The 24,546-nt window shown below is 41.2% G+C and overlaps 1 protein-coding gene across 1 annotated transcript in view; it reads left to right on the top strand.

Annotated features, from left to right (window-relative positions):
* The window catches only part of LOC147017488 (receptor-type tyrosine-protein phosphatase mu-like), a 513,419-nt gene that overhangs the window by 416,952 nt on the left and 71,921 nt on the right, over positions 1-24,546 (top strand). Inside the window, exon 25 of the mRNA XM_085847977.1 lies at positions 920-1,055. Coding sequence (XP_085704103.1) covers positions 920-1,055 — 136 coding nt within the window. The remainder of the gene's footprint in view (positions 1-919; positions 1,056-24,546) is intronic.

Below are 24,546 nucleotides of genomic sequence, written 5' to 3'. Positions count from 1 at the left end.
TCAGGCCAATCTGTTTCTACCTGGTTAGCTTCTTTCTTGGAGATTACATCGTCGCCTACAAAGTGGGAAACATTGTGATACCTTATGCTTAATCCTGGCCTAATGGCAGGAACGATTTTTGCAGCTAACCATGCTGTGTTATGCCTGGTGATTATGGCTGCTTCTTTGTACACACACAGCATGTATTGGATCAGCATGAAACTGGCTATCCACACTAATTCTTTCTACATCCATGTTCTTGGAAGAAACTTGTATTTTTCTTTTACTGCTGGGAATACATTTGCTTCTATTAGGATGACTTTTTTTTTACTCCGTGACTTTGTAAAACTAGGCCGCGGTGCTTTGTCGTCCCATTTGGCCACACACCTGGGTTCAAATCCCATGCTCCGTGTTGAATTTTCCATTGTCTACTGATTTCCTTGTACTACATATAAAAGTAGCCTGGGGTTGGCTTAGCGGTTGGTTAAGGTGGCTGGCTTGAGACCTAAGGGTCCTGAATTTGAGCTCCTGTTGGTCGTTGAATTAACACTAGGTGGGGTTCACTCATCCTGTCATCCTTCTGAGGTCGGCGAAATGGGTACCGGTGTACTGGGGTAATAACCATTCGGGGTAACCTGCATCGGAGTGGCGACCCATCCAGGACTGTACTCCTTGCCAGTGAAACTGCCTCGGCAACCTTGTGTGACTTTACGGTGTGAAAGGAATGGTATTATTATTATTTTCATGTAAAAGTGCAGTCCTTCTCGTGCACGCAATATATGAGCAAGTTCCTCGACAAACCTTGATTTATTGTCGGAAGACATAATATATGGATATATACTGCCTTTCCATCTTTGAAGCAGGCGACACAATCATATAACTTTATGGAAGATATTATAAAAGCTGCCATTGACTTCCATTTGCTGTAACGTGCAAGCAGTGCTGGGGCTGGTCGCACCGGTTGTTTCATCGTCATTGACATCATGCTGGAGATGGCCGAGCACGAGGGAGTCGTAGATGTGTACAACTGCATCCGGGAGCTGCGTTTGCAGCGTATCAACATGGTTCAGACTGAGGTAGGTACGGCGTTTTCTAAGTGTTTTGTCTATGCTCATTTTCGTTTTATCTTCTCGAACAAACCATGGCCATGCAAAGTGTGATTGCAAATAATTAAAGCAAAAGTGTGAACCGTGTATGCTTAGCAGGAAATGTGCATCAAATATATACAATCGATGTATTGTTCAGAGATTGCTCGACCAGTCGACAGAACCAGACAGGTCCACCGGGGGGATCATAGGCCGAAATGGCTCTAATGAGGTATTAAAGGGTTGTCATCGTTAAATTCCATAATGCAGGCAAGGCAGCCAACTCGATGCGCCATCAGAGTGGCACGAGCCTTGCCGGTACCTCGTGAGATCTGACGTCGCTGAGCGATACCACATCGGCGAAATATGCAGCCGAGGGAATGATCGAACAAAAATTTATAATTCAGAAATTAATTTTTTCACCTGTTTTTGAAACAAAGATCAAGTTATCCATTATTTGATTCGGCTGTGAGCGATTGCAACAATTTGGAAGAGTTGTCAGGATTTATTGGCGCGACTGTTTTGCCTTTGTTTCTGCATGATGAACATTTGTTAATTATCGCTAGCAATCGATGTTGATTTTTATGACGAAGCAACGCACCAGCGCTCGACATCGAATTACCAAACTTGGAGAAACAATGGTTTGAGCTTCCTCTCTGAGTCAGGGAGGTCGGTGGTTTGAACCCCGGATGAGTCTACCAAAGACTTTAAACATGGTACGTGCTGCTTCCTTGCTTGGCGCTTAGAATTTGAATAGGACACAGCATGGACAAACAACCATATGTTGGCAACCATCCTGCATTGAAGTTCCTTGTAAGGGAACATATATTATTTATTATTTACATTAACCTGACAACAGCTCTAATGGTGTTTGCCCCATATTGTACTTTTGGTATACTGTGCCTTAACGGTGACTTGTAGAGACTGAAATGTACTTAATGAAATGGTTGAAATTTTTTTGAATGCATGGGATTAAACAATTGACAAAAGGAAAACGAAAGCGGAGTGTGCGATGTTGTCGAGTACTTTGTGGGTACGACTTACGGGATAGCTTCGAGGTAGCAGATTTGGCTTTGAGTTGTTGAGTTCAGTTCCCAGTGGAATAGCACCTGAATTGAAACTGTTGTCCTCGCACTTCATGGGTAATGTGTTGTGTTTAGAGGAGTCTGCCCTTTGAATGGGTTAGGGTGTTTGGGGAGTGATGTTGAATCTGCAGGCATTCACTTTTTGATTCAATACGTTGCAGGATGCTTTTAATAATGAGCGCAAGACCATTTTTGTGCCAGTAGTCTGGTGTGAAATCTTTGCCACGACTTCTGATGAGAATACAAGGGCGAACCATCCAGCAGATCTCTCCAGTCTAAAATATCTTTGGCAGTTCCTAAATTCTGCAACAGAGGATGGATGAAATGCATGCACACGAACACACACACACACACACACACACACACACACACACACACACACACACACACACACACACACACCTCGGAACAAAACTCTGAGAACAAGAAAACTTCACAAAATTGGTCCATGAATCATGATCCCTTACTGAAACGGAGGTGGATACTTCAAGACATGGAATGGCTCCGTTCCACGTTCTGAAACCAACATATGGAGATAACAACCAACGACACACACACACACACACACACACACACACACACACACACACACACACACACACACACACACACACACACACACACACACGAGTTCTGTCATACTGTGACTTCTAGTCGAGCCATGGCTTTACATTGCTGAAGACATAGAACATTTAAATAATTCATGATTTAACTACAAAGGTCACCATCACAGTAAAGATGGCAGAACCTTGCATTTGTTCACGTCATGTATGTATGTGTATATATATATATATATATATATATATATATATATATATATATATATATATATATATATATATATATATATATATATATATATATATATATATATATATATATATATATATATATATATACACATGTCAAGTTGATCAGTAAATGAGTACTTTAATCCAAGTATTAATGAAATGAATTAATTGTAAGCTGGTTTAGGCATTGAGTTTGAAGCAGTGAATTTCCTGGTGCTCTTGGCTAGGGAAGACAAATGCAAAGACTTCGGCAGCATGTGAAGTCTACCGAGAGCTTTCTTGAGCCAACCCACTGTGTGCTAATATTTGTTGAAGCAGATGGATCTTACAATAGTTATCTCATTGTACGTGCTCCCACGTGTCAAGGGAAAGCGATCAAGCATAAAGAACAGTGAACTTTTGTTATCAACTTCATCATAGAATTACTTTCCTTGTTGATGGACATTCCCTGTCTGTGTTTGACTGCTATTGCGAGCTGAATTGGTATAGATCTCAAGCACTTTGCATTACACAATTCAAAAGCCGAAATATTTCCTCAAAAGAAGTTCCAGAAATGTGATCGAGAACCGCACAAGATGGGGGCCAGTTGCCAAATCGAACGACTGATGCCACAGTTAGCCTTCAATAATCATGCGGAGAAGGAAGGAAAAAGTCACCAAATATATGATTTATTATGGCAGGGTATTCACTCGTGGGAAGATGAGGGAACAAAATATATTATATATTGATAACCATAAATTATTTCACTGCAAGTATAACATGGACAGTTTTTCTTTATTTGTTGAGGTCGATGGGGGCAGTGTTGCGTTTTACAGGTGGATTCCAATACTCATCCTCAGAGAGGGAATAATCTTCCTGCCCCATCTGGTCCCGTCAGTCGGCCAAGCTCTTTCCAAATTGCATGACGGGCGTTTAACAGTCAATCATGACATTTGGACTGGCAGCACATTAGGTCGTTAGTGAGCATGCTGGGTTTTACCAACACTTTTTAGCATCATGGGAAATCTGACACGACTCTGTGGTTCCGGAGAATAAAATTGTAATCCTTAAATGCTGTTGCCTTCAACTGGAGTTTATACTCGCAATTAACCAGACTCGGTGGTGTAATGGTTAGAGCATCTGCTCTGAGTCTGGGAGGTCAGCTGTTCGAATCTGACCCTGGCCAAGTCATACCATTGACACCAAAGACTTTAAACGTGGTACATCCTGCTTCCTTAATTGCTTGATACTCAGCATTTAAAGGATAGAGCAGGAAAAAAAACCCCGTGGGTTGGAATCCATGGCGAGAAGGAAATTCTTTCTTGATTGCCCTGCCGATATGAGTGTGGAGAGAAAAGTGATGTCATAAATATGCCATGCCTGGTGTTGGCTTCATGCTTTGGGTGACTGGCTTGAGATCTTAGGGTCTTGAGCGCAAGCCCCTCTCATGTTAGTCAATTAACTAGTGGGTTGACTCAGCCTGGCATCCTTCCTCTGTGCTCTGGGAAGTGATGTCACTTTTCCCAATATCAGTGGCTGTGTTTGTGTGAATGTTGCCTGGTGTTGTTTCATGTATGTGCGTGATTTGTGTCACAACTACTCCACAAGCTTTAGAGCCTCCTCCACAAGCCTTAAAAATATAGATAATACCATTTCAGTGTCATCACCAAAAGGCCATTGTACCAGTACCGAACATCGAGTATTTTCTTTTGCCGAAGAACGAATTGAACTGAAGTGACATTTTACCAGCAAAAAGTTGGTATTCTTCCCTTATGGATCAATTTTATTGTTTCAACTATTGTTGAAGAAAGAATCTTGACCTCTTTGTGCAAAGATGCAAACTTTGAACAACTCCATGAAAGAAGACCTCCTCCTTAAAACACCAATGGTCGTCATCCTTCCTGAAAATCCCATTCTTGGGTCATCAGGCCAACTGGTACGAAGCTGCCTGCTCTTCTCAATTCACAACACTCACTGCCCTCTAATAAATGAAAACTATAGGGTGAGTCATAAGTCGCAGGACACAGTTTTAGCTGCTTATACAAGATTTCTGTAAACCATCTATCTATACTGTTGGACGCCGGTCCTTCCCAATTCCGTATCCAGGCAATGCATGATGTCATCGCCGGACGCTGAAGGATGTCCTCGATTTTTACTCCGTTTGCTTTCTTTTCTTTCTTTCTTGTTTGTCCGGGCGATATCTCAGCCATCCTTTGAGCTTGGAAGCTGAAATTTAGGGACAAAAGTGGAGATGTGCTTTGGCAAAAATAGTATTTTTATTTTTTGATTAATCAATTAATTGATGAATTACTTAATTATTATCGATTTATTCGTTACGTATTTATTTTCTTTCTCATGTGGGCAATATCTCAGGCACCTATTTGAGCAAGGAAGCTGATATTTTGACACGGCAGTGAACAGGTGATTTGGCTAACAAAGGAAATTTTGGTTTATTGATTAATCAATTAATGGATTAATTATTATTCATTTTTCGATGAATTACTTAATTTTAAAAAAGTAACAGATTCAGATGAAATAGTGGTGGTTTTGGTATGCTGTTCGCCAATTATGCCTGGTGTTGGCTTAATGGTTAGGGTGGTGGGCTTGGGATCTGAGGATCCTGAGTTCAAATCCTGCTTGGCTGTTGAATTAATACCAGGTGGGGTTAACTCGGCCTGTCGTCCTTCCGAGGTCGGCAAAATGAGTGCTAGCATGCTGGTATACTTTGTCGGAGTGGTGACCCGTCCAGGATTGTGCCCAATAGCCAAGGAGACTGCTTAAGCAGCACCAATGCTCTGCACAGAGTATGGTCCCAATGGATGGATGGATTGATTAGCCAATTGATTGAGAAATTAAAGTGTATTACGATTATTTATTTATTTATTTTAATGATGCAATTAATCAATCAATTTTTGTACACCTCTCTTGACTATATTTTCTTTCTCATCTGGTTATGCACATGTACACTTTGTGTTCAGTTACCAAGTTTCTTGGAGAGCGCTCGCCAAGTGGCTTAAGCACTCAAGCAAGCACTCCATTTGTCTCCATGTGCTGCACAGCGACATCTCCGGTCACTGAAGGCTCCCCGGCAATGTCACACGCTGGAGGATTTATTTATTTATTTGCTATGGGAGCGGTGTACTTGGAATGTACCTCTACTTGTTTGTTTGTTTTCAGATAATACAAATAATACATTAAACTAAGACGGCAGACATCAGTCCATTTACAGTGGCCTTTTCACCAAAGTTGAAGATTTGATTTTGATGGTGCTGGCTTTCTAAAATGCTCCTCAAGGTCTTCTTTCATCTGTTTCATCATCCTGTCTATGTTTCTCCTCTTATGGTACCACACTGCTGCTACCAGCCTTTCTTCCACTGTAAACGGACTGGTGTCTGCCATCTTGATTTTATGTATTACTCGCAGGGGTACCCGACGTTGACAGGCCACACTGGTTGCCTCCCCACACCCCACCCTTTCCTCCTCCCACCAAAGTTCCTCCAGACTCCCACTCCACCCCTTCCCTCCCTCTGTTAGTTACCAAGTGCAGTTGTGTGTGTTCAGATTGAAGTTTCTTGTGGAGTGCTCACCAAGTGGCTGAAGCACTCGAGCAAGCACTCCATTCAAAACCCTTGATAAGGAACGGCTGCCTTGGCAAGCGCTAGCTAGCTGCTTGGTAACTAAACACACCCCGAAACATCTTGACAGCATACAGTACATACAAAACGCTGATAAAAGGACAGTTTTTTAAATTAAAAACTTCAAATGTTAATCATGACTATTTTCATTGTAATGAAAACATACCTTGTTCAGTGTTGAAATGTACATAAACTCAGAGGTGTTGTTCCGTGTACGAAAGTGTACGTGTACATTTCATATAACTTTAAAGTGTACATGTGCATAATTTCTTTAAAGTGGACATGTTCATGATAAATATCTGGGTAATTTGCCCGGCGGCCTCCCAACTAATTAATTACGGATGCAGGTATTTCACGACCAAGCCAATTTCAATGTTTACTTACTTCACATAATATTCCACGTCCATCGGTTTGTTTATAAGCCTTGAAAAGTCAGGCGAAAACTTAAAGTTTTTTTTTAATGAAAGACCTCTATTTTCTTTCCTCTACATCATTAGACTGCTGCTGCAATCGCTGCGGACAAAACATACATTCCCTCATTTGAGTTGTAATCAAAATGTACCTTTGTTTCCTCAAAACGGTATCTTCATTTAATGATAGAAGACGCGTTGTTCAGTCTTCCAATGTACATCAGAGGCCGATAAGCAATCTGAGCTATGTGAAGCGAAAAAGATGGCGATGATTTCTGGATGGCTGGAGGGAAAAGAGCGGGAAGGCTTGGCCTGAAGAATTGGTCACGCTGATGATACACCCATACACCCACGCATCCACCCACAGACACAAACTCAGCTTTATATATTAGATTTGTATTATCTGAAGAAGAAAAAAAAAGAAACCAGTGTAAGTATACATGGTATAAACAAATCTTGTATAAGCAGCTAAAACCGTGTCCTGGGACTCGTGACTCACCCTGTACATACAAGTCTACGGCAATCAAATTACAATCCCTGTGACTGTGTAAATGAATAACACCGGTCACTTTACTTGTTTGAGTCGTTTACTGTTCATTCTTCAATCGTTGCATTGTCTAAACAGATAACCCATTGCTGTACGCAGAGAAATTTTACAGTTGGACAGCTGCTGGAATGATTATAAACCTTCTTGGCTCTATAAATTATTTATCAATGCTCTTTTAGCTTCATTTTAGAATGTGAAGTGAGCCCATTGTAATGATGAATGCATGAACCAGCCTTTTATTTACTATACACTTCATAATGTCTGAGTTTTCTTTTTGATAAGTTCCTTTAATTTCAGTTTTCCTCATTTAATTTAAATGCAAAAATGAAGTTTTTTTTTAATATTCTCAATTGTGGATTGCTTTATGGCTGTTGTAAAATATGCATTCATTCATTTACGTACCATACGCTATCCAGAGCATTGGTTCTGCCAAAGCAGTTTCTTTAGCTAGGGTTACAATCCTGGATGAGTCACCAGTCTGGCATCGGGTACTCCTATCCACAGATGGTGCACTTGTCTATCAGTTGTTCAGGGTGCCGGCGATACTCACTCTTTGTGAAGGACACCGACCGTGGGCTCCTTAACATCCACCAGCTAATGCGAGCAGATGGGACACCCAGTTTAACGTCCATCCGGAGTATGGCACATGTATGTAAAACACCAAGGTGGCAGTTTGTAGTCATGTAACTGACCAAATAAAACACTGAAGTATCAGGAGGAACCCCAAATAGACAAAGATGGAGTCGTCAGGAGGAACTGCGTCGAGATCAGAACGCAGGCAAGACGGTTCAGAGACGAGTGCGCACGCCTCTATCTAGGCAATCCTGCCGGCCTTTTTTTGTTTGTTTTTAATAAAAGGGTCTTGTTAAAATTAGAAATTGCACTTTTGCATTGTCCTGCCACAGGAGACTTACATCGCTACTTAGAAGACCTAAATATTTGCATTCTTTGCCCATACAAAGAAGCCTCATGCACTTCTCCAAATCAAGTGGAAGGAAGGAAAAGCACGTTCAGATGGGTCACCTCAAACTGAGCGGCATAAGTACATACAACAATGATGGCTACAACGGCAGTGGATCGACGGTGAGGGAAACTGGGAAGGCCAAGAGAAGGGCGAGGAACAGTGCAGGCTATAAGACGAGCTTGCAACAAAAATCGAGTAAGTCAGAGTGAAGCCACGGGGTTTTTTTTCATTGCGCAGGCTTGATGGGCCGATTGACCTGCTCCTGCACTGAAGTTCCTTTCAATAATCAAAAATCCACAGGTTGGGAATAATTTTTGCTCTCATTTTGTCCATGTTGGTCTGGATTTTATTTAAAGCCGATTTTGTTGTCTCCGCGGGACCTCTGTGTGTGCGCAGAGTTTCAGTCTGAGGATTCATTCATCTTCAGGTTGAGAAAAGCCGATGGGTTTGCAGTGCAGTCATTCAACTTCTGTTTGAACTCTTCACAATCATCTATTTTACTGGTTATTTTCGTATGTAGCTTATTTTTTATCCAATCCCTGGCTCAAAAGCTGCTTTCTATCCACAAAAGCTGAAGTCTGGGACCACCCTCACAATTCACGATGTATTTTCCACCAAATACTCACTGCAGATAAATATATAGCTTGTTTAACATAAATATGTGTGGATTTAGATCACTGAAGCCTGAAAAAATGTTATTTTTATTTATATTACCACTTTTTAGCTCGCCTGTTCGAAGAACAGAGAGCTAGAGCGTTACCCCCAGCATGAGCGTGAAAATGTTAAAGTTTTTGGTGCAAGTTATTTCCTTTCTAATGTTTTTATCAACCACACTATTTTTTTACTGATTACAACATACAAATACATATATTGCTTTAAAATTATTTGGATCAGACTTCACTGCAATGCTTTATAAAAAATATTATTAGACTAGTGTTTTTAAAACAATAAATGTATAAACAGGCGAGCATTGGGTGGCTTTGACACCAACTCTCTGGTTGATATAATCTTGACCCAGCTGCGCTAACATGAGCCTGTGTAATCGATTCAGTTCTACCTGCTCAATCGTACTATATTAAATAAGGGAATTCTGTGTATTTGTGTCCATCTGAAAATCATTGAAAAAAAACAGGGCGAAGCCGATCTCCACCAAATTTTGCCTACGTATTGGTAGTACCCAGACTTAGCTCATGGGTACAACCCACCTCCCCTCCACCCTGTGTGAGAGGTTGACATGACACAATTTTCGCCTGTACATGAGACACAGTGCAAGTGGTTTACTGACCCCTGCTGCAGACAGTGGGGATTATTCGCCTCGACACAAAATATATTTGCCCCAAATCCCCCACTACCCTCCCCAAAACCTCCCCTCCTCCAACTCCCAGGCTTCTCCTGAAGGGAATGGGTGTTTCTCGTCTATACTACAAAAGGAGCCATGTATTCATCAGTCCGTGCGTCTGGGTTCCGATACCTAACTCTGGGTTCACCTAACTCCACCCACGATATCTATACTATGGCTGCCATGTTGGTGATTACTGCGATACAAAGTCAAACACGTCATATTCACAATCGCCATGAACCTCCCGACACATTTTCCCTTTAGTGTAAAATGACCAAATCGACAGTTTAAAGGATCTTTTGCCGATGGGCCTCACAAACCCTGTGAACATAGGCCTCAGCAATTAAGGCAGCATCCTGTTGTTTATACACCGCCCAAATAACTATGTGCATTCTCTCAAGCAGCGCTTTTACCGTGGAGGTTACGCATGTTCTTGCTTTTATTTACGACTATTTTCTCTTGAAACTGTGAATTGGACAGGCGACTGTGACGGGTTCCTGTGAAGTTGGTGATAACATAATAGGGGAGTGGAAAGCGTTAAATGTTCCGCTGTTTTGATGTGGGAATGCCCGTTTTGATTTTATGATCTTTTATGAGTTGTGGGTGAGGAGGTAGAGGGGAGTAAAGATGGGACAGATTTTGAGAAGGGGGTGGTTGAAGCCTTGAGGAGGGGATTGAGGACTTTCGGTGAGGGGGGGAGTTGAGGTTTTTGAGTTGTGTTGGCTGGGGGGTGGTGATGGTGTTGAAGGTTTGGAGTGGGGAGGGGATTGATGCCTTCGGGTCTGGAGGGGGCGATGACTTGGGGTTGCATTGGGAGGTGACAGCAAAGATGGGACAGAGTTGAGAGGGTTGGTTGAGACTTTGGGGGGGGGGGTGAGTAATTGTGGTTTGGGGTGGGGTGGTTAAAGGCTTGGAGTGGGGAGGGGATTTATACCTCAGGGTTAGGAGGAGGATTTGGGGTTGGGAGGCAGAGGATGAGGACCTGAGGTTAGTGAGGGAGTAGGGAGAGTTGAGAACTTTATATTAAGTCATATTTTACATTGTGCGGATGTTCCGCAAGTCTCTGCTAGTATCTATAAATCGCCACTCATCCTTATTTCAAAGTTTGTTTTTCAACCATGTCCTCTCTTATGCTCATCTTTACTGTGTCCTCTTTACCTGAACAATTAGTTGATTGTGTTGCTTGATATTCAGTCCTTATTTTGACTGCCGGCTTTCCCGTCCCCCTCATGAGGTGGTGACCTCCAGGATGCTGCCTCTCCTGCCTCATGCAGCAACCTGGAGGCAGTTTATACTGGGATCACTTCCTGTGAAAATCATATCCAGATTGAGCAACAGTGAGCTATCCTGCCAATGTGATGACTGTTCAAGAATTTGATGACTTGTGACTTGTTCAATATATTGGTTGACCTCACATTTTGCGTTCCCATCTAAATCTGAGCCCATGCCTTATCAACCTGGGGTCCCAGATTCAAATAATACATACTTACTCATCATATTTACTCATGTCTTTGTCCTGCGTGTAATTTTTGTACATGCTTCACTGTGAGCTGCGGAACAATTTTTCTTTTGTGAAAGGTTCCCATTCAGTTCTTGTCTGCACTTGTCAATCTCAAAGATTCCAGGATATCTTTCACAGTGGTATTGTTTTGGCTGGAACCTTAAATAGATTATAGATTTTGTCATGTTGAGCAGAGAAAGAGAGGAAGTGGAATTGACTTTTCAACTCAATGGGACTCTTCTTGCATTGGAAACTCTGTGAGATCAAACCAGGTGTCATTCTTTCGTTACACAGTGGCACCAAGCAAATATTTGGAGTGAAAATTTGGTTGGAGGAGGAAATAATCTCAAGGAAGAGTGCGTAAAGATTTCTGGAAGGTTCTTGTTCCCAAGCCCGTTCTACTAAATGAGAAAAGTTTTCAATTTTCACCCAAACCCGAAGCAACCAAGGCAGATTTCAATTACCGGCTTCAAATATGACCACATCGCCATATCCAACATCAATTATGGACCTTACGGTCTCTAACCCAGTAAGGATTTTACCTTATTTTGCAAACATTGAGAATTAACAGGCTTGAACAAGGGAGCCCCACAAAAGATGGATGGAGTTGCTTCTGCAAAAGGGGAGCCCTCCACTGAACTAACCGTACTATTTGCTCTCCCAGTCACAGGGTGCTCAACCTATATAATTCACACGTTCAATTATTCATCACATTCCTTTCACATTTTCAGCTCAATCCTTCAAACCTCATCTCTGGAGCATTTCTTTTCTTTATTTGCACAGTTTCTGGTTTTATGCTTCGGTGTCTGACATGGTGGTGATAATGCTGGTCCTACTATTGGTCTTAGATACATCCCGCTATTTCTTTTCTGGAAATACTAATCAAACAGTTGTTCATATTTGCTTGGTGTCTGCCGAGAAGGTCATAAAAATGAATTGGTTTTGAACCATTAATTATATCATTGACAGGTTTCAGTCAAAAATCTGCCTCACACTTCAAGTTGGCTTGTGTTTTGTTGTTGTTGTTGTTGTTTCCATGGTCGAGGCTCGTATAAGAGCGAAGTCACACCACATAAAACAAAGGGAGCAGGAGACGAGGGGGCGAGAGAGGGAAGGACAAAACAGTGGGGAACAGGGATATCAAGAGATCTATGGAAGGGAGAGGGATGGGGTGGGGTACAGGGGGGTAAACCAGATGGTACTACAAGAACTTTCAAGAAGGAAAGCAGGGAATTTGAAGGAGGTGGGTTTGGGATGGATTAACGGGGGTGGAAAAGATCATGGTTTTGGATGGGGGAAGATATGAGATGGTGGTGAACAGCTGTTTTGAAGACCTGGAGGGAAGAGTGGGATTGAAGACAGTGTGGGAGTTTGCTCCAGAGGTGGGAAATAAGAGGAATGAAAGAGTGAAGGTGAGCAGTGATTCTTGATTTTCACCAGAAGGGGTTTGCTGGCAGACGTTGAGCGCCCTGCGGAAATATTAGGGGAACAGAGCACAAACAGAGCAGGGGGTGCATGGCTGAAGAGGAGCTGGTGGAAGACAGAAGGACCACTGACTTGCCTGCAGTGAGAGAGTGAGAGACCCAAAGACTCAGCTTCATTGCGGGAGATACCATTGATACTAAAAGCCTTGGTTTCCACAGTGTGAAGCCAAGCTAGATGAGAGGCAGGAGCACCAGTCCATAGTGGAAAGCAGTACTCCATCAAGCTGCAGATGAAACCTTTGTGTGTGATCATGAGCTCAGGTGTGCCAAGGACCTTGCAAGGATGGAGGATGCCAGTCGGTGACTGCCTTTGGAGGCCAGCTTGGTAATGTGGCTTTCCCAGGAAAGATCATGGCAGATAGTGTGACCCAAAAGCTTGAGCGACAGAACTTATTTAAGAGGATTGTTGAAAAAGTATATGGGGAGGGGAGGGGGGGTTCCAGTTTGTCCATTCGGAGAGACATCGTGAGTGTGAGATTTGTCAGGATTGAAAGATATATTCCAAGCGTTTGACTAGTTTGTGATTTTATCTATGTCTGCAGAGACTGAAGAGGCTGCTGCCTGCCATTGTTCTCATGCATGCACACAGCTCAGGACGTGTGATCCTGAGTTTAAGTAATGTACTGAATATGGTTCGATGTTGATTTGGTGATTGTCCACTTGTGCACTTGCAATTCATGTAAAAGTACACTGATGTCTTCTAATGTCCTTGGACATCCTCATCTTATGGCTTGTCGTATTTATTAGTATTGGTCAGTGGCTCATCGAGCATGTATCGTTGGCCCATTTCTTTCATACATTGGCTGTTCAGACCCGATGTTTTACTGGAGCTGGTTAAGGCTGCAGGAATTTGTAATTTGTTCTGAGTGCTGGTGATAACCTGTATAGTCGCTGTTGAAAAAGGTTGCGTTATATTTAACATTCCCTCCCGATCAATGCTGGCAGATAGATCTGTGGCTGAACATCCCATCTGATGGCCAGTGCACTCATTGATGCAGCATCCTGCCAGAGAAACACCAAACCGAAAGTTTATAGTCTGGTCAATAATCTAACCTAGAATAGATGTCTCAAAGGTGCTACTTTACCTGTGCAACATCTTGTCAGACTGTATAATGTCTTTGTACTCGATGTAATTTATCTATGCATCCTTCCATGATCAGTGCTTAAAATATATTAACTTGACCCGCAGTGCCATCCATGCTTGATTCATAACAATCCTAATTTGCTTCCAGAGATCTTGTGTTTAAATTTTTGATTCACAAGAACAGGTTCAAGCTTTGAGTGGAGTCCATCCATCCATTGGGACCATACTCTGTGCAGAGCGTTGGTGCTGCCTAAGCAGTCTCCTTGGCTATTGGGCACAATCGCCACTCCGACACAGGATACCAGCAAGCTGGCACTCATTTTGCCAACCTCAGAAGGATGACTGGCTGAATCAACCCCACCTGGTATTAATTCAACGTCTGAGTGGGTTTTGAACTCAGGACCCGAGGATCCCAAGCCCACCACCCTAACCATTAAGCCAACACCAGACACTGGTATGGATGTGGAGTGGACCTCCACATCTCAAAAAATTAATAAAATCCATTCTGCCCTTTAAGTAAGAAGCAATATAATTTGAAAACTATCTTCAGACCCTTCCTTCTCTTTTATTACTCAATCTCCTTAGACTGATTTGCTGAGTCACATGACCCTTACCAGCCAGGTTTAATAGTGTCCCATAACTGACATCTCATTCTCTACCAGACCCAACAGGATGAGTGTTAAAGTTTGGCGAATCTCACTCTGAAAAGTACAACTCTTATGATTTCTGATATTGACAATCATTCTTTGAAGAAGTGCAAAATCACCAACACGATCTGGATCTCCAAAAAGTTCTAAATCTGAACTACTTAGCTAATGAACTCTTGCCTATTATCATTAGGGTGATAAAGTAAATGAGATCATTCATTTTCTGCAACACTGTTGTTTAATGAAACCACTGGATGTGCTTCTTTCTGTTGACTTCGCATTCAAGGATTAGCAAAGTACACACAAAGAGGAAAGGACATCATTGATGTTGGCTTATTTGAACTGGCAGAGATCCTTGTTTTGAGATTTAATCTCAATTAAAGTGACCATGTCTTTGAGCTGGATTTTACGGGTAGACATCGCAAAGAGATTTTTACTATTATTATTATTATTATTATTATTATTATTATCCCGCCCCCTCCCGGAGGGAGGGAGCGGGATATTGTAATTGTCCGGTTTGTTTCTCTGTTGGGTAGTCGATCTCGTCGAAAAAAAAAAATTCAAAAAAATTTTTTTTTTGAAAAAAAATGTTTTTTTTGATCTACCCTTATTATCAGTATTTCCGTTGATATGTTTGTCTGTCTGTCTGTTGGGTAGTCGATCTAATTGAAATTTTTTTTTCAAAAAAAAAACATTTTGAAATTTGTTCTACCCTTATTATCACTTTTTCCGTCGATCTGTTTGTCTGTCCCTCTGTTCGGTCCAGTGCTCCGTTAATACAATGACAATTTCGATGAAACTTGGTTGGTAGGTTCATACCATGACCTAGTTTTGTACAAATGAGAACCGTTGCTATGGACACCACCATTGCCTATCAACGGGACTTTGAAATTTTTGAAAAATCATAAAAAAATTATTTTTTCGAAAATCAAAAATCGGGCCACGAGCGACTGTGGGCAGTACATTCAGCCATATTGTCAAAAATTTCCAGCCGGATCCTATGAAAACTGTCAGAGAAGATAGACTTTGAATGAACCCTGGTCGAAAACAACAAAAAAATGAAGTTCGTTATATCTCAGAGACTATGAATCAGATATACATGAAACTGGTATGGGAGGTTCATGGTATGTCCTAGTTCTGTGTGAGAAAGAACTGTTGCTATGGACCCCTCCGTTGCCTAGCACCGGCCGAAAAACCTCTAAATGTGGGGGTATTTTAACGAAAAAACAATCTGCAGCATTAACCCTTGAAGCTAGAATCATGAATTTTCTTGTGCTTAATCCTCAGGTCATTCCCCATCGAATGGACCCATCGCGTCAGGTTTTATTGGGTAGTCGACTACCCATGTCCGCCTACCGGCTTGTTTGTTTGTCTGTCTGTCTGTTAGCAACTTTACAGCAAAACGGCTTTCGCAAACACTATCAAATTTAATCCACAGGTGGGCATGGAACCTTGGACGACCCCATTAACTTTTGGGTCCAATTGGATCAAAGGTCAAGGTCAAGGTCACGAAAAGATCAAAATCGTTTTTCGCTCATAACTTCGTCAAAAATGATCTGATTTACTTCAAACTAAGCTTATAGTGAACCTTATTTTATTTGTCACTTATTATATAATCCTTCCCATTCCTATAGTGAAAAATGCATATTTGTGAAGATCGGTAGGGTCCGAAGTTTTGGGGTCATGGTCATCGGTCAAAATTACAAATTTTCCATTAAAACTAAAACATGGTTACGAAAATACAACTTTACGGGAAAACGGCTGGCTCAAACACTGTCAAATTCTATCCACAGGTGGGTAATGAACCTCGAACGACCCCATTAACTTTTGGGTCCAATTAGGTCAAAGGTCAAGGTCAGGTCACAAAAAGGTCAAAATCTTTTTTGCTCATAACTTTGTCAAAAATGGTTTAAATGACTTCAAACTAAGACTTAAATATTCCTTATTCTATTCCTTATAATCAACATTCAGGTTAAGGATGTATCAAATTTAAATTTCATCCCCAAAATAACTTTATGCCCTAAATGGGCGGGATTTGTTGTGCCTGGCACCACTTGTTATTATTTTTTTTACAATGACCAACACCGGTGGAGAAGATCTGTTAACCTATTTCTGAAAAATTCCTCACCACTGTCAGTCACAGAAAGCAGCTAATTGACCGGGTCATTTCTTGATATTGTGAATTCTGAAGTATAATTGGCACTTATTGCCATTACCTTTTCCTTGGTTCATGGAAAACGGCAACCTGTACCTTTGTTTCAGGTCTGGCTCAATCTTCCTTATAGTAGGGAGGTGCAGACCTGAAATTTTAATTTAAATTTTATCTGAGAGAGATTAAAAGCAACCACCATGCTTAAATGATTATATATATATATATATATATATATATATATATATATATATATATATATATATATATATATATATATATATATATATATATATATACCCTCCTCATCAGTGCCAGGGTGGTGGGCTCCTCAGCAACTGTGACAAGGTCATTCCAGAGGTCCTCAAGTGCAAATGTCCCCAGACTCTTCCATTTTGAGCATTTCCACCTTACGTGAAATATGCAGAACTTTTGGAGCGAGAACATACTCGTATAGAGTCGTGCAGTATTTTTTTTTTTCTTGTTTAAAAGATATTTTATCCTCTGGGCATCGAAACGGAGGGTAATGGTGAACACATCGAAATGTTTGACCACCAAGGACCTGAACTAATGTGCTACGAATGATGTTGCACCGAAGGAAATGAAGAATGTCCTGCTGAATGCGGAGACACATGCACAGCAGAGAGTTCAAGAGATTGTGGAACAGTGCTCGTCAGAAAACAATGGCACAAACTTATTTGAAAGAATCAAGAAGAGCAACTCAGACATTTTCAACCATGAAAGCCAAGTCTGCTGTGGTGTCTCAGAGTTCATAAAAATATTATGCTATAAAGGAAGACAGAGATCTCTTTCAAAGGTTTGTGGCTCCTGCAAAAGGTGGTAGAAGGATCAATTTGGAGAAAAAAAACGACTTAAGTATAAGCTCACACCAATCACTATCACTTGCAAATCCAGATGAAACTCTTTTTGCTACTGATAAAGCAGCATTTGACCATGTATGTTCTTGATGATTGGCACTCTAAGATACAGCTTCCAGAATCAACTAGAATATAAACCTGTTGCTTTGACAAAATGGCACTTGTACAGAGCATAGGAAAGCCACATGGAGTGAACACTTGGTCATCTGGAAGATGCATTTGCAAGTTCAGTATTTGAACACTTTACTGAGGATTGAATGAGGATAGATGTTGTATTTGATCACGACAGGCCAGACTCCATTAAAACTGCGACAAAGGTCCGAAGGTCAGCCACCCATTGCAAACCAATCAGGTGTAAAATCGACAATCCAGATATGCCCCTTCCAAAGCAGTGGAGCACCTTCATTGATCTCACAGGAAACAAGGCTGACCTTATTGACTTATTTTCCCAGCAGATGATAGATAAAGCAAAGTCCAGCTTGTCAGCAAACAAAGTTTTGATCACAGCAGGTGGGTTTTTGGATATCGAGAAGGCAGAGGTATCTTATGGTTAAGTACCGGGTTCCTTGAGATCAACCCATGAAGAAGCAAACACAAGACTCGTACTGCATGCTCTACAGTAGATGCAGGAACAATGGGCTATGAACAGCTGCTCATCCGATCCCGTGACACAGATGTATTAATTCTTCTGATTTATTTCTTCAAAAACCTCACAGCAACTGAAGTATGGATGTGTGCAGGAACCAGAAAGAGGCCTTGTTATGTTCCAATCCATGCCATCCATGCATCCCTTCATGATGAAATTTGCCAATTTTTGCCAGGCTTGCACCCCATAACTGGCTGTGACACCACTAGCCAGTTTGCAGGACATGGAAAGAAGTCAGCTTGGAAAACATACATCAGAAATCCATCCCTGCTAGATGGTCAAGGAGAAGGAAACTTGTGTGAAGAAACATCAGTAAGAGTTGAATAATTTGTTGTTCAACTGTACTCCCACTCTATGAGTGTCATCTCTGTGGATGCACTTCAAGCTCAGCTGTTCAGATAAAAGCCCCCTGCTGAATCACTACCTCCAACATATAATGATTTGGAACAACATATTCATCGTGCCCACTACCAAGCAATGATATGGTACAATTTCACAGAGCCAAGGCCAGTGATTCCATCTCCTGTGGACTTCAGATGGAAAGTAGCTGAGACTGGACTACTGGAGCCAGTGCTGATGAATCAATCATCGATAACAGAGACTTTCAAAGATCTTCAACACTGCAAATGCACAGAAAATTGATGCAAAGCAACTTGCACCTGCAGAAAAAAAAAACTGGAATGCATTCCTGCACATCCATGTGCTGGTAGATCATGTTTCAACATTTTCGTTCTCTAGGATGGCAATGATTCAGACTGATGTGCTGTTTAATTTACTTTATGACATGAATTGGATATATATATATATATATATATATATATATATATATATATATATATATATATATATATATATATATATATATATATATATATATATATATATATATATCTTACAGGCCCAAACCAGGAATCAAACCCAGGTCCAAACCAGGGAGCAGCTTCCCTTCGCAGGGCAGCTCACCGGATGATGGGATTGGACAAAGCCTTCGGGGCCCCCAATCTTTGATGATGGGAGGGAAACCACGGGGTAACATTCCCGGGTCAGATTGCGGGAGAGTGTGTCGGAGGGGTGCTGAGGTGTCGTCCACCAGACGGCGGTCTCCTTGGGTTAACCTGAGGCGGTCTCTTTGGGTGGGTGTCTGGAATGTCCTATCCCTAAGAGAAGATGACCACCTGTCTCTGTTATCGTCTGAGCTCAAGCGTTTGGACATCGGTATTGCAACTCTCTCTGAGGTTCGGAGACCGGATTGCAGTGAGATCATGGTGGGTGGTTACACCTACTATTGGTCTGGTCGCTCTGATGGTTACCATTCCCAAGGAGTTGCTGTAGCTGTGTCCAATAAACTAACCCCAATGATAATTGAGGTAACACCGGTCAACGGGCATATTATGAGACCAAGGATTCGTCACTCCTTAGGTGTCATTTCCCTGGTCTCTGTTGATGCTCCGACTGAGGCGAGTGATCTCACCATGAAGGACACATTCTACGCCACGCTCGAGTCTGTGGTTGATCAATGCCTCAGACGAGATACACTTCTCATCTTGGGGGATTTCAATGCATCGACAGGAACTGAAAGGGATGGTTATGACACATCTGTTGGTCCCCATGGGTCTGGAACTGTGAACCTGAATAGCACTAAGTTCCTTGACTTTACAAGAAGTCATGGACTTAAGGTGGCCGGTTCATGGTTTCAGCGCTCACAAGCTCATCGCTGGACTTGGTATTCCAACGTTGGTGGTGTGGCAAAGGAGATTGACCATGTCCTCGTTGATGGTCACTGTAGGATGATTCAGACCTGCAGGATCTACTGGAGTGCTCAGTTCCTCAATACTGTTCACCGGCTTGTTGTAACAACTCTGAAGTTGCACCTGAAATCCTGGAGAATGGTACCATCCCAGCCTAGGCTGGAGGTTGGCAAGCTCAAGGATGAGAGGGTAGCTGAGGACTTTGCAAACAGGCTGAGTAGAGATTTGCAGGGTCTGGGTGCTTTTAGAGGTCCTGAAGAGTTGTGGAGTGCCTTCAAGACCACCGTCCTTGATGTCGCCGGTGGATGTCTTGAAACTCACCAGAGGGCAAAGAAGAATTTTGTTTCTCAAGGGACACTGGATACCATTGACCAGAGTCACAGGGCCAGGTTGAATGTCAGAGCTGAGCTCTTCAGGGAGCGGAGGCGTAAAACTGTACGTGCGCGAAGGGTGGACAAGGAAGCCGAAGTGCGAGGAACCTGTGAGGGGGTAAAGCATCACCTGTGGTAAAGTGATTCTCGTCCCGCTTACAGGGGAATTCGCGCATTGCGTTCATCCAAGCCCATCCCTCGGTGTACTGCATTAAGAGCAGAGGGTGGTAGGCTCTTGACAGAGGAGTCTGAAGTGAAGTCCCGCTGGGACGGTTACTTTGAGCGGTTGTACCAGGTTGATCCCCCAGCTGTCAAGTTGGACAGCAGGGGTGTTACAATCCCTGTTGCTGACCCTCCAATCAACTGTGGTCCATCTTCGCTTGTGGAAACACAGGCTGTGGTAAACCGGTTGAAATGGAGTAAAGTTCCAGGGATCTGTGGCATCCATGCTGAACTTCTCAAGGCTGGTGGAAATGCTGCACTTGTGTCAATGCATGCAGTTCTGTGATTTGCGTGGAACACAGGCATCATCCCAACTGATTGGAAGAGGGGCCTTGTTGTCCCTCTCTGGAAAGTGAAGGGTGATCGCCAAGAATGCAACAACTACCGAGGGGTGACGCTGCTCTCAGTGCCGGGCAAGGTCTTTGCTCGGAAAATTCTTGATAGTGTTCGCCACCATCTGCTTGAGCACCAGCGTCCAGAGCAGTCAGGCTTTACACCAAAGAGGTCAACGATTGATGTATCCTTGCTCTTCGGGTCCTCACTGAACGCAAACGAGAGTTTCAGCAGGGGCTGCTTGCAGCCTATGTTGATCTCTGTAAAGTGTTTGATTCAGTGAATCGGGTTGCCCTCTGGAGGATTCTTGGCCTTCGTGGGGTGCCACCAAAACTGATCGATCTGATGTCTGAACTCTACTCTGGTACTGAGAGTGCTGTGAAATGTGGTGGTACCATCTCTGACTTATTTCCAATTGTTACTGGAGTTCGTCAGGGGTGTATACTGGCCCCCACACTTTTCAGCACTTGTGTGGACTGGATTCTCGGGAGGATGTCCGAGAGATCAAGCTGTGGTGCATTGTTTGGGAATGTCAAGATCTCTGACCTTGATTGCACAGATGATGCAGTCATCTTTGCGGAGACTTTAGATATCCTTTTGGGGGGGGGGGGGGAGTGGCCCTCGAGGTGCTGAATGAGGAGTCTGAGCCACTGGGATTATGGGTTTCCTGGGTCAAAACTAAGATCCAGGCTTTCAATGACATCTTGGATGCTGCTGTCCTATCTGTGCCTGTTTGTGGTGAGGATGTTGAGGTCATGGAGAGATTCACTTATCTCGGCAGTGATATTCATGTCTCTGCTGGCTGAGTGTCAGAGGTCAATAGACGTCTGTGTCGGGCCTGGGGAGTCATGGATTCACTGGATCATGGGGTGTGGCGCTGCCGATACCTGTGCGGGAAGACGAAAGTCCGAGTCTTCAGGTCCTTGGTGCTTCCAGTCTTGCTCTATGGATGTGAGACTTGGACTCTGACCAAGGATCTGAGACGGAGACTTAATTCCTTTGGTACCAGGTCTCTTCGAAGAACCCTTGGCGATCGCTGGTCGGACTTTGTGTCCAACGAGCGGTTGCTGAGAGAGACTCAAATGAGATTTGTTACCTGCATAGTCCGTGAGCATCAGCTGCGGCTGTATGGACATGTGGCTCGTTTTCCTGACGCTGATCCTGCTCACCAGATTCTCTCAGCGAGGGAGTCTCGTGAGTGGAGGAGCCTAATGGGCCGACCACGTGCCTTGTGGTTGCAGCAGATTGATCGGCATCTCAAGGAGATTGGGATGGGCCTGGCATCTGCCTGGGGGATGGCCAGACGGAGGCCCCTGGAGTACCGGCGGAAAGTGGATGCAGCGACACGCTGCTCTGGCGCATGCTCCCATACCTGACCTGACCTGAAGCCCTGGTCCTCTGGCAAACCATACCAGTGCTCTGTCATCTGTGCAGGAATCAAACCCAGGTCCTCTGGCAAACCATATCAGTGCTCTGCCGTCTGAGCTATCTGGGCAACCCACCAGCTGAGCAACGCAATTTTTATTTCCACTTCTACAGGTTCCACTCTCATGGTGGCAGCGAGTGCCCTGGAAGCAGTGGGGAAAGAGAGTGGCACCTGTGTATGTGGATGAATTGCGTTGCATTGCCAGTGGGTTGCCGATAGCTCAAATGGCAGAGCACTGGTATGGTCTACTTTATGGTTCACCAGAAGACCTGGGTTGAATTCCCTGCCTCGGCCCATAATTTTTCCACCTAAACTTATAATGTTGGTTCTATCCTGTTCACTTCTCATGATATATATATATATATATATATATATATATATATATATATATATATATATATATATATATATATATATATATATATATATATATATATACATATATATATATATATACATATATATATATATATATATATATATATATACATATATATACATATATACATATATATACATATATATATATATATATATATATACATATATATATATATATATATATATATATATATATATACATATATATATATATATATATATATATATATATACATACATACATACATACATACATATATATATATATACATATATATTTCCATATATATATATATATACATATATATTTCCATACATATATATATATACATATATATTTCCATACATATATATATATATACATATATATTTCCATACATATATATATATATACATATATATTTCCATACATATATATATATATATATATATATATATATATATATATATTTCCATACATATATATATATATATATATATATATATATATATATATATATATATATATATATATATATATATATATATATATATATACATATATATATATATATATATATATATATATATATATATATATATATATATATATATATACATATATATATATATATATATATATATATATATATATATATATATATAGATAGATATACATATATATAGATAGATATACATATATATATATATATATATATATATATATATATATATATATATATATATATATATATATATATATATATATATATATATATATATATATATATATATATATATATATATATATATATATATATAGATATACATATATATATATATATATATATATATATATATATATATATATATATATATATACTTCTATACTCAACGACCCGTGATGAACCCATTGTGACAGCGGTTGATGAAAAAAATCATTTCAAGAAGAAAAAAAAGATAGCTCCAGCGAACTTTACCGCTGAGGTTATTTGCATTGATCAAATTCTCCCGAAGAGTACTTGACTGAATCAGGAATTGAATTTTTAAATAATTTTTTCGTTTCCCGATTTTAACGAAACTTGATACTGCACACCACAGGAGGATGGTGAGTAAGGTGGCCTGAAAATGTTTGCGCTATCATGCACCGTTTTGGCTGTTTTTCAGGAACATACATACATACAGTACATACATTCATACAAGATGAGAGTTTTAGTAATATATATGTATGTATATATATATATATATATATATATATATATATATATATATTCACAGCGTATGCTTACACATTGTAAGCAATAACAAACCATGCTTCCCCACTGTATCGGGTCGTTCACCTGCATTTGTTTTTTTTCTCGTTTTTTTTCATTTATTTATATTTTCATTTACGGACGCTTTCCGACAGTTCTGTGATTTTTCCTGGTGTTTGTCCATCGGAAAGCAAAATTTCAGCTTTCTACGTCATCCGGAAGGTTCCAAACATTAATATCAATCAGTCAGTGAGTGATTAGATTGAGTTTATATATTAGATATGCTGTCAATGAATATCACTGAACATTCAATTGTTATTACATTACCAATGTAAAAGACTCTCCAGATGCTGAGGTCTACTGAATATTTAGTCATAATATGTTTGAACATACCTTTTTTTTTCGGAAGTATTTTTTATCCTACTGGGTTATTCCAAAGCATTGGTTTTAAATGGTGTGCATATATGGTGCACAACATTCAAAACTCACTTGTATTAAAGTTGAAATCTTGTAACATCACATTGACATGTTCATTTTGTCTTTGTTTGAGCATAAATAGTTACAAAGAGACTTCCACTTATTGAAATGAAATGATCGTAATACATATATTTCAGTCATTTAGAGGTAAAA

Source organism: Eptatretus burgeri, chromosome 11 (assembly GCF_056783735.1).
Source record: "Eptatretus burgeri isolate ZD-2024b chromosome 11, Ebu_testis_v1, whole genome shotgun sequence".
Taxonomy (NCBI): domain Eukaryota; kingdom Metazoa; phylum Chordata; class Myxini; order Myxiniformes; family Myxinidae; genus Eptatretus; species Eptatretus burgeri.
Note: the sequence above shows the minus strand (reverse complement) of the source record. Positions and strands in the feature narration are given on the sequence as shown.